Source organism: Myotis davidii, unplaced genomic scaffold, assembly GCF_000327345.1.
Source record: "Myotis davidii unplaced genomic scaffold, ASM32734v1 scaffold807, whole genome shotgun sequence".
NCBI lineage: Eukaryota > Metazoa > Chordata > Mammalia > Chiroptera > Vespertilionidae > Myotis > Myotis davidii.
The window spans coordinates 628,658-639,263 of record NW_006298272.1 but is presented as its reverse complement, the minus strand read 5'-3'; the positions used below and the strand labels follow the sequence as shown (position 1 = coordinate 639,263).

Genomic DNA, 10,606 nt, shown 5'->3' with positions numbered 1-10,606 from the left:
CCACCTGTGCACGAATTCGTGTACTGGGCCACCAGCATTCTAATAGTTATGTATGGTTCAGAGGGTACAAGACTTACCAGGATGATCGCTTAGTAAGCTACGTCATGTCTAATCGCTGGGGTGCACACCTGAAACTAATATAATATTGTCTATCAACTGTAATGGAAAAATAAAAATGATTTTTGTAAAGAAAAGAAAGAATGTGGCCATGTGCATTTCGTGTTCCTTGCAGAGACCTATGAATCCGCAATGTGATAACTGCCGAGTGTTTCTCCGTCTGCACAGGTGCTCCCTTCTTAGGGACTGTCCTTCTGCGGGTGTCCCTCCGGCCAGGCCCCATCACCTTGTCCCCCACCCTGAGGGGTCAGGCTCTGGAGGGACCTCCCCCCAGGCTCTCAGATTGCAGACTCCCTCCCCGCTGCAACCCTGCCCGATCATCATAAAGAAGGGCGAGGAAGCAGAGGTAGTTAGGTACGACCAGGTGCCGCAGAACCACAACAAGTCACCTCATAAAGTTTTATTAGTTGGAAGCAAGAGAAAACACAGTGGCCGGTAGCACAACATAAAGGGCTCCAGCCAGGAGCCAGGGCTGCTGGGTCTTGTCGGCACTAGGAGTCCACCCCTGGGCGTGGACAGGACGCCGCACAGAGCCCTTGGCTTCCGGCCTTGTGGGCCCTAGACCATACTGAACAAATGCCAAAGCTAAACACGCGGAGCGTGGGCTCGCTCTCAGACCACGCGTGGGGACACTCAGCTGGCGACACGCACTGGGCACGGCACACAGCACTGGGCACAGCACACAGCACCCCGACGGCGGGCGCGGCCTCACTGGGACGGGCCGGAGGCGGAAGCGGGGATGAGCTTGGGTGTGGCCTGCTGGGGCGGCTGCACCTCAGGGATCATCTCCCCGTGCTGGTACACGCTGACCGTGACGTCGATCTTCTCGCCCCCGTACTTGTTCTTGACGTTGATGCTGTACTTGCCCGAGTCCTCAGAGGTCACGCCCTTGATGCTCATGCTGACGTACTTGGCCTGCTCCACCTTCACCGAGAAGTGCTCGTTGAGCTCGATGTCCTTGTCGTTCTTGAACCACACCACCTCGGGGTCGGGGTTTCCGAACACCGTGCAGGTCAGGTTCAAGGTCTGCGGGAGGGGGGCGGGCAGGGAGGGCAGAGGTAGGAAGATGAAGGTCAGATTCCCTCTGAATGGCACCGACCCTCATCATGGTCCTTTACCCCATTCGTGGAGTCAACATGCTCTTTACACGTGAGCGCCATGCCACACCCCAGGGGTCCCCAAACAGCAGGAGGCAGACGAGGGCAGTTTCACGCAGTAGGTCCTGAGAAAAACCCGTGGTAATTCCTTCTAGTCATCCTCAGCTGTAACCCAGGGCCTAAGCCTGCGACGGGGAACCTTTGTCCTACCGAGGGCCATCTGGACATTTATAACATGATTCGCGGCCAAACAAAATTATCCACTGACACATGAGCCTTCTGTGTTTGGTCAAACATTTCATTAACTCGCCCCTGAGGCCTTGGCAGGGCCAGACCAAATGATTTCGAGAGCCTTCTATGGCCCGCGGGCCGGACGTTCCCCACCGCTGGCTTAAGCCGGCTAAAGAATTTGAAAGTAATCAAATAGATCCACATTTTACAGATGTTTCAGCTTGTTTCTCAACTTCCTTATATTCAGACCCATGGACCCTCTGGCAAATCCAGAGAATGCATTGACTTATAGCAAGGAGGACGCAGCAACCATGTAGACACTCAGCTAAACCCGCCGGAGCCTGGTAACGCCAAACCGCTGTGTGTTTCCCAGCGACGGCTCTGCCCTGAGCCCAGGCTGCTCAGCCTCACACTGGGCTCTGCGAGAAGGGCCACCACCTTTGTGTTGGGCGAATAAATCCTCTCCCTCTGTGTCCCGAGACCCTGAGCTAGAGCTGAGGCACCAGAGGGGTGCGGGCTGGACGTCAGCAATTCCGCCAACAGGTGACCCATTAAAACTCGGTAAACAGCGCCCAGTCCACGTTCCAAGGGCCTTGGAGCCTGGAGAGGGTGTCACACTCGCAGAGGGCAGCTCCCACCTCTACACAAGGCAGGTGCCTCCTGTGGGCATGGGCGTGGGTGTGGCCTGCCCAACCTTGGTCCCTCTCCCCCAGCCCCCGCCCCAGCCCAGGACCAGGGTTCAGACCCCGGTGGACACCAGGCACAGGACTGCCAAGAGCTGGTCCATCCTTGCTGTTTCAAGGGACCTGGCGTATATAGCATACTGTTCTTAATATGTTTGCTCCCCTTAGCACTATGTGTTTTAACCAAGGTCACCTCTCCAAGAAAGGTAGTTTCCCCAGGTAGGGATTTTTCCCTGAAGTTAGGGAGGGAATAAAACCCCTTAACTAAGTGCCAGGAGGGTAATTAAGCACTTTAACTACGAACAATCATGCTTAAGCTACATAATCTTTACTCCCTGGAATGGAGATAAGAAACGCCCTAACCTTTGGAATAGAGATTGATAGGATTAGAATCAACTGGTATAAATACAGATGTAACAAGACAACAGGACACAGAACCTAGACAGAAACTGGAGACAGAACCTAGACACAGAACTTAGATGAAGAACCTAGAGACAGAACTTATCGAGAGAACATTGCAAAAGATCCTGGCTACAGAACTTGGCTGGAGAAACTAGACAGAACCTGGCTAAAGAACCTGTACACAGAACCTAGAGACAGAACCTAGAGAGAGAACCTGGCTGAAGATCCTAGAGACAGAACCTGGCTACAGAACCTGGATAGAACATAGCAAGAGAACCTGACTAGAACCTGGCAACCAAACCTGGCTGGAGAACCTAGCTGGAGATCCTAGACAGAACTTGGCTGGAGAACTGGCTACAGAACCTGGCTGGAGACCCTGACAAGAGAACCCGGCTATGATGATCACCTGAACGCTGTCTCCGTGTAATTCCTTCTTCGCCAACTCTGTCCACACCTTTGGGGACCCCTGGACCCCCTGGGGCTGGACCCCAGCACAGGACCAGAGGTGGCTTGTCGGCTCAGATATTAGCACAAGGATTACCAGAGGCAGCGGGCCAAGCAGGAGGGAGTGGGGAGCCCAGCCCCCCAGAGGCTGAGTGACAGGCACCCGCTCCCAGCTCCGCGTGGCCCTTTGCAGGGCTGCATGCACGGCTGAGCCCGTGCGTCCCGGGGTCCTGCCATCCGTCCTTACCTTGCCTTCCATTATGGTCACCACGTCAGGTAAACCACCGATCACCTTGCCACGATCTGCAATGGAGGGGACTCGGCTGAGAAAACCAACAGCAGGGGGTCCTCCTCCCTCCCCCCTGCTGAGCACCGGCTGTATACAGGTGTGCACAGCCACTCGGTGGAGGACGGCGCCTGAGGGGAGGCTGGGAGGCTGGGAGGGATGTGGGTGGGAGCGGGGCTTTGAGGGCGCAGGAGGGGCGCCTGGGGCTGAACTAGGGGAACGGGCCTGGCTATAACTCAGGGAGAGGGGTCTGTGGGTCTGGAGACCGGGGCGGTGCAAGGGTGTGTATATATAGGGACTATTTTTAATTTCTGTATAGTATGATGTTTGACATCTTCAAAACCTCCCTGTCCCAGCCCAGCCCAACCCATAGCACACCTGGGGCACCTGAGAGACCTGGGGCACCTGGGACATCTAGGGCACCTGGGCACCTAGGGGACCTGAGGGACCTGAGATCCACCCACCATCCATCCAGAGCCTGAGACCAGGGCCAGGTGCCAGGCAACCAGGGAGCACGCCCACAGCCCAGGGCTCCCAACTGTTCAATCCAGCTGCCCCGAGGGTCCCTGCCCACCTGCCTTTCCAGAGAAGCCCAGTAAGGGCGTGGCCTGTCAGCTCCCAGCTCCTGTCTTCTGCCTCCTGACCCCCAGCCCTGGTGCTTCTCAACACACTAAGCCTGTCTCTAGAGCCTGCACGTGTAATAAACTTGTTTCCTGAGCCTCTCCAGTCTCTCTTCCTGCAGCCCCCCTGCCTAACCATCTCCTAAAACAACACAGAACTGGTGGGTGATGGCAGGAGAACTGGTGGCCAGGGGTGCTGGAGGCCTCAGGAGGGCAGGTGTGAGGAGGACAGGTGTGAGGGGCAGGTGTGAGCAGAATAGGTGTGAGCAGGGCAGGTGTGAGGAGGGAAGGTATGAGGGGGTCAGGTGTGAGGGAGCAGGTGTGAGGGGGCAGGTGTAAGAAGGGCAAGTGTGAGGGGGCAGGTGTGAGGAGGGAAGGTATGAGGGGGGCAGGTGTGAGGGGGCAGGTGTAAGGAGGGCAAGTGTGAGGGGGGAGGTATGAGGGGACAAATGTTAGGGGGCAGGTGTGAGGAGGCAGGTATGAGGGGGCAGGTGTGAGGAGGGCAGGTGTGGGGGGGCAGGTGTGAGGGAGCAGGTGTGAGCGGGGAAGGCGTGAGCAGGGCAGGTGGGGAGCGGCATGGAGGTGCCCAATGGGAGCAAGCAGCTCTGCCCTTTATCATTTGATACACAGGATAACACTCTAAAGCACGGTCTCTGCCCACCCACAGCTAAGGCCCTTGTTCCCATTGCCCGTACTTACTCTTCTCTGCAAAAGCAGCCGCCCTGGACGTCAAGCGGGGAGGGGAGAGAGCAGAAGAGAGTCGTGAGAAAACGCACCCACACACATCCTGCAGGGGAGGGGTCGGCTGGGGTGAAGGGGGTCGGGGATGCCGGCTTTCTCTCAGATGACATGCTTTTCCCCGATGCCCACCGCCCTTTTGAGAGGGGCCACCCAGTCTTTCAGCTGCAGAGTTTACATTCAGACTCAGAGTCGCAGACATTTCTTTTCTCCCTGCGTTCCCCAGGTTGCACTGGACAGTGTCAGATCTTTTGGGAAATGCTGGTTTCTAATTTATTGGTCACTCAGTCATCCATTCTCAGATATGCACTGAATGACCTGGTGCTGGCCAATGGCTGCTCCGTGTGGGATGCCCTAAAATCCATCCGCACTGAGAACTCTGGAGTTACTGCCCAGCCGACACGGCTCAGTGGTTGAGCGTCAGCCTATGAACCAGGTCACGGTTCAATTCCCAGTCAGAACACAGGCCCTGGTTGTGGGCTCCATCCCCAGTAGGGGGCATGCAGGAGGCAGCTGATCCATGATTCTCTCTCATTCTTCAACTGCCATTCCCACCCCAGTTCCCTGGGAGGGACCGGCCTCGGGTCCCCTGGGTGCCCAGCGAGGTCCTCGGCCAAAATAACCGCGAGGCCCGGAGCCCTGGACGGCGGGTCTGAACCCGCGAGCGAGTCTTACTTGAGCTGCTGGAACTCCGCCAGCGCGTCGTCGAAGGCTGCAAGGGAACAGGTCAGCGTCACTAACGGCCCGTCCCTGGCCCACTGGCCCGCGTGCCCGCGGTGCATCTGCCCGAGGAACACAGGCCGGCAGCCAGCGAGCGGGCCGATTATTCAGAAAGAATGTCTCCATCTGGGAGTCACCACGCCAGAGGCTGCCCTCCCCGCATCCCACACGCACCCCCACCCGCCAGGCCTGAGCTGCCAGGCAGGCCTCTGACCTTGGCCGGACAGGTCGAGCGAGCGCTGGTGGTTGTCTGTGCCATCCGAGATCTCGAAGGTGTACTTCCCTTTGTCCTTCTCCGTGGGCTCGCAGATCTGCAGCCATGCCATCTCCTCGCTGCCGCCCGCCCTCATGTGCTCGCTGGACGCGATCTTAGCATCTCTTTGACAGGAAAAGGCAACGGGACGTGTTTGAACCCAGATCTCAGTCACAGGCCAGTCCCCAAGGGGCAGGGGCCGGGCTCGGGGAAGCCTCGTCTAACTGGCTGGTGCCTCTAAAAGGACAGGCTTTTCAGGATGTTAGTAATTTATTCTCTACATCTGTGGCTCAGACCCAAACACCTTCTAAAATTAAACACAACGCTTAGTTTGTAAAGATGAATTGCTATTTAATATATCCGTGCTGGCCATAATGTAATGGACTTTAAGATACTCTATGCAGCCCAGCCAGCATGGCTCAGTGGTTGAGTATCAACCTATGAACCAGGAGGTCACAGTTCAATTCCCGGTCAGGGCACAGGCCCGAGCTACGGGCTCCATCCCCAGTGTGGGGTGTGCAGGAGGCAGCCGGTCGATGATTCTCTCTCATCATTGATGTTTTTATCTCTCTCTCCCTCTCCCTTCTTCTCAATAATCAATAAAAATACATTTTAAAAAAATACTCTATGCAGAATGGCATTTTTCCTCAGAAAATTTTTTTTAATTACATGTGATCTAGCAATTGCATTTCTGTGTCTAAACCCAGAGGGGTTGACGGCCGGGACACGAGGAGCTGCATGGGCCCCGTGTGCCACGGCACCATGTGAGCGGCCGGCAGGTGGGAACAACAGCGGTGACAGATAGACAAGCAGAGCTCGGTGGAACATCGTTGAGCCTTACAAAGGGCGGAGCCCAGCCCTGGCCAGTGTGCTCAGTGGTTAGTGTCATCCCACACACTGAAGGGTTGCAGGTTCAATTCCCAGTCAAGGGCACATACCTGGGTTGTGGGTTTGCTCACTGCCCCCAGTGGGGGCGCATGCAGGAGGCAACCAGTCAATGTGTCTCTCTCACCTCTCCCTCCTCTCCCTCTCCCTCTCCCTCTCCCTCTCTCTTTTCCTTTTTCCCTTTCACTCTCTCTGCAGAGCAATGGGGAAATATCCTCAGGTGACGATTAACAACAACAAAAAGACGCTGCCTCTAGCACACTCCCCAAGGAGCCTCTTGGCCGGGGCCTGTGACGCCCCCCGGGTCTGAGTCCCATGCTGCTAACAGCACAGGATGCACCGGGACACCAGCTAAAACCTCCCTGCCCATGTGCCCGGCATCACCTCGAAGACAGAGGCCTGGCGTCCAATCCAGACAGGAAGAGCTCAGAGTGCAGGTCCTCCCAGCAGGGCCCGCGCTCCCCCTCATCCACCCTCACAGATGATGCCGCTAAACACGAACACTCGCAGCCAGTTTGCCTGGGAAATGTCACTGGGGACACGGCACATCTAAAGGCACGAGGAGGGGCCCGGCCGGTGTGGCTCACGGGTTGAGCATCAACCTATGAACCAGGAGGTCACGGTTCAATGCCAGGTTAGGGCACATGCCCGGGTTGTGGGCTTAATCTCAACCGTGCAGGAGGCAGCCGATCCATGATTCTCTCTCATCACTGATGTTTCTATCTCCCTCTCCTTCTCCCTCCCCCTTCCTCTCTGACATCAATAAAAACATATTTAAAATAAATAAAGGCATGAGGAGGCATGGGGGCTGGATCAGGGAGGAGCTTAAGACGCTGGGCGCTGGCCCCGCTGAAAGCTGGCTGACACTTTTGCCAGGTCCTCGGGTTAGACCAGCCCTTCCCACCTCCTCCCCCAGCAGGTGCCCTGAGCCCTGGTGGCCGCCCGGTGCTCCCCGCGGAGACCTGGAGCTCTGGTGACTGTTGGGGATGAGCTGGGGGTGACGGGAAAGGGCCGGACCCCACGGGCTGGGCGAAACCCTGGGCGAGTGCTGTCACCATCGTGAACATCGGGAGCGTTTTCCCAGGGGACCCCCCACCTGGCGAAGCCAGGGCAGCGCCTGGGAGGTGAGCCTGCCCGCACACAGGCTCGCCGGCTGCCGTGCTCCCACCGTAAGCGTTGGGCTTGTGTGGTCCTTTCGCTTCCGTCTGCGTCCTGGGAAGGCAGACGGCGGACACGCTGGATGTGGCTCTAGGTCTCCTTCTTCCTGGACTAGCTCTGCGCTGAGTGCCCGGCCCCACGTCACCCAGAGAACCACCCTTGTCCACACCGACCACAGGAGACGGTGACGGAGTCGGCCTCTGACTGGGTCCGGCATTTCTGTACCTGCCTCCTGCCCCCGCCCCCCATGCCAGGCTGGGCCCGACCCGAGCTGAGCCGAGGCCTGTCATTGTTTCTAAGGGCCCCAGGGGCTGAGGGCGCGGCCACTGCCTGGTCCTCGGATGGCCTGTCCACAGCGCTGGGACTTACTTGTGGTACCAGTTCACGTGCATCTCCTCGGTGAAGTATTTCATGAAACACTGCAGTCTGATTCCGTCCGGGGTGCACAGTATCTTCAGGGGAGAAGCAGACAAGCCTGCAGAGAGCGAGACACACTCAGATCTCAAAACACAGCCCTGCCACGCGAGCAGGAACCACGTGAGCGGGAGCCATGGGAGGAGCCACGTGGGTGGGAGCCACGTGAGCAGGAGTAATGGGAGCAGTAGTCACGTGAGTGGGAGCCACACGGGGGACCACGTGAGTGGGAACCACGTCAGGGGAAACAGCGCTGTAGGCAGGTCCTCGCCCCGCAGCGCAGACGCACTCCCACACCCGTGCCTCTGTCTGTCAGCCCCAGGTCCTCACGCTTGTCCCCGGCCACAGTCATTCGTCAACCAAGCATCTGCTGCGCCCGACATTGGCCGAGCCCTGCTGAGTGCCGTAAGGAGAGAAGCGTGTGGACAGGAGGGGAAGCGTGCGGATTGCGCTGACACGAGAAGTGCTGTGTTCACTGATCCAGAACCCAAGACAGTAGGACATCCCCAACGGGACAGACACGGGGGCCTGAGCCCCAGACGCTGCCGCCCCCGCGCGTGGCCGGGAGGCCCTGTCCTTCCTCTGGTTTTACGTCAAAGGCACCGTTATGAGGCCTTCGTCCTGAGGGCATGGGGGCACTTATACTTTTTCTAACCAACATTTTAGCAGCCGGACCATTCGCCCGTGCCACCCCCGGGAGGAAGTCCACTCTCCCTTCTGGCCCGAGGCCCCCGCTTCGCCAGCGGCTTCTGCGCTCTCGGGTCAGACACTCTCGAGTCCCATCCACACTCAGCACCAAGGCGCTCGCGGAGTCTGGCACCCCGGGGAGCGGTGCACCTTGAAGAACCCTGTATAGGGAGAAGCTGCCCATGTTAAGGATGGGGTGGGTGACAATGTCGGGAACGCCTGTGGGTGATGAGAATCCCACGTGAGTGGCAGGGACCGCGAGAGTCCGAGGGGCCCAGGCAGTCAGGTGCCCCTCGACTGGCCGGGAATTAACTGGGGGACGGAGAGCACACTGCCCCGTCCCCAGGGACATGACCTGTCACCGGGCACTCGTGGTCTCTCCTAAGACTCTGCAGAGTCAATGGCCCACTCGGGTGGGGACACCGGGTGTAATAGATCCTATTCCAGAACCCACACCAGAAATCTGCATGAGATACTAATCAATATCTCCCCAACCCATTTGATAAAAACAGAAGAAAATAATAATAATTAAACCAGTGGGCGCCCCCATCTGACTTGCCAGCTCTAGCTAAGGGGGCGCCTCCTGCTTATGGCCTGGTCCCCCTTCTCCGTCTCAGCTCACGCGGAAAGCGCAGAGACCGGGTGGCACTTCACACTCACGCGGCGTGTGGGGTGCGAGCAGGGCTCACAAAACAAACTCACCAAACAACCTCTAAACATAACGAGGAGGAGCCCTCGGACGCCCTCGGGAGCCCGTCAGGCGGCTGCTCTGCCATTTCACGGGGTCCCTGCAGGGCGGGCGCCTGGGTCCCCCTCACCCCCGCCCCCCGGGGACAGTGACACTCCCACCCAAAACGACCCCAGCACGAGCGGGCACTGACTCACCACAGACTCTGCTCATCGCCAGGATCATGTCCTCGTACACTGATGGAGAGAGCAGACGCACGGTTACTACACCAATCCTGCCAGCGCGGCCTCCTCACGCCACATTAGATCGACACGGGACATCGTCACGCGCGTTTGAAAAGTGACACACGAAGAGGCGCTACGTGTCCGTAAGGCTGGTGTGGAGTAACTCCCCCACCCGCTCCCCTTCGTGAACGAGGAGCAGAACTCGCTCCCCCTGCACCCAGCCGGGTGGCGGGGTCGCCTCCTCGCAGATTCCCTCCTGGGGCCCCGTCAGACCTGGGGTGAGACCCGCTGTCTGAGGGGGGACCACGGTGCCATTTCAGAAACCCCCAGGCCTGCCACGCATCATTCCAACCACGGCACCAGCCCACGCGCAGCGGAAGGACAGCCTGTTTTCTCTCATGGCCGCTGCTAAGAGCAGTGGGTGCGACAGCCCGGGGCGCGGGCGAAGGGCCCGGCACGCCTCGCCGTCGGTAACGGATTTCCCCTCGGCGGGACGGAGGGCTTGCTGTACCTTTGCCGGCTATCTCAAGCGTGGACACATCCTGACCTCTGTCGTCCTTCAAGGTCGCCTTGTACTCCCCGTGGTCCTTCTTGGACAACTACGAGTGAAGCACAGCCCACACGGAGGCGAAGTGAGCGTCACCACGGAACACGGACACCTGCCGCCCGCCCGGCGTGGCTCAGGGGTTGAGCGCTGACCGATGAACCGGGAGGTCACGGTTCGATGCCTGGTCAGAGCACAGGCCCGGATTGCAGGCTCAGTCCCCAGTGTGGGGGCAGGGTGGGGGGAGGAAGAGGCAGCCAATCGACGATGCTCTCCCATCACTGATGTTTCTCTCTCTCTCCCACTCCCCTCCTCTCTGAAATCAATAAAAACATATTTTAAAATAAAACAACATGGAATCCCTGCTGACAGGTTTCCTTCGCAAACCACGGAGACCAGGCTGCAAGCCGGGAGC

General features: G+C 58.3%; 1 protein-coding gene across 1 annotated transcript in view; it reads right to left on the bottom strand.

The window, feature by feature from the left end:
- Positions 1–505: 505 nt before the first annotated feature.
- MYOM2 (myomesin 2) overlaps positions 506–10,606 on the bottom strand; it is a 62,578-nt gene continuing 52,477 nt past the window's right edge. The window contains exons 29-36 of the mRNA XM_015570590.1: positions 10,159–10,246; positions 9,621–9,659; positions 8,004–8,109; positions 5,553–5,716; positions 5,294–5,330; positions 4,580–4,602; positions 3,222–3,277; positions 506–1,143 (exon numbers count right to left, since the gene is read on the bottom strand). Of these exons, the coding sequence (XP_015426076.1) occupies positions 826–1,143; positions 3,222–3,277; positions 4,580–4,602; positions 5,294–5,330; positions 5,553–5,716; positions 8,004–8,109; positions 9,621–9,659; positions 10,159–10,246 (831 nt within the window). The 3' untranslated portion in view covers positions 506–825. The remainder of the gene's footprint in view (positions 1,144–3,221; positions 3,278–4,579; positions 4,603–5,293; positions 5,331–5,552; positions 5,717–8,003; positions 8,110–9,620; positions 9,660–10,158; positions 10,247–10,606) is intronic.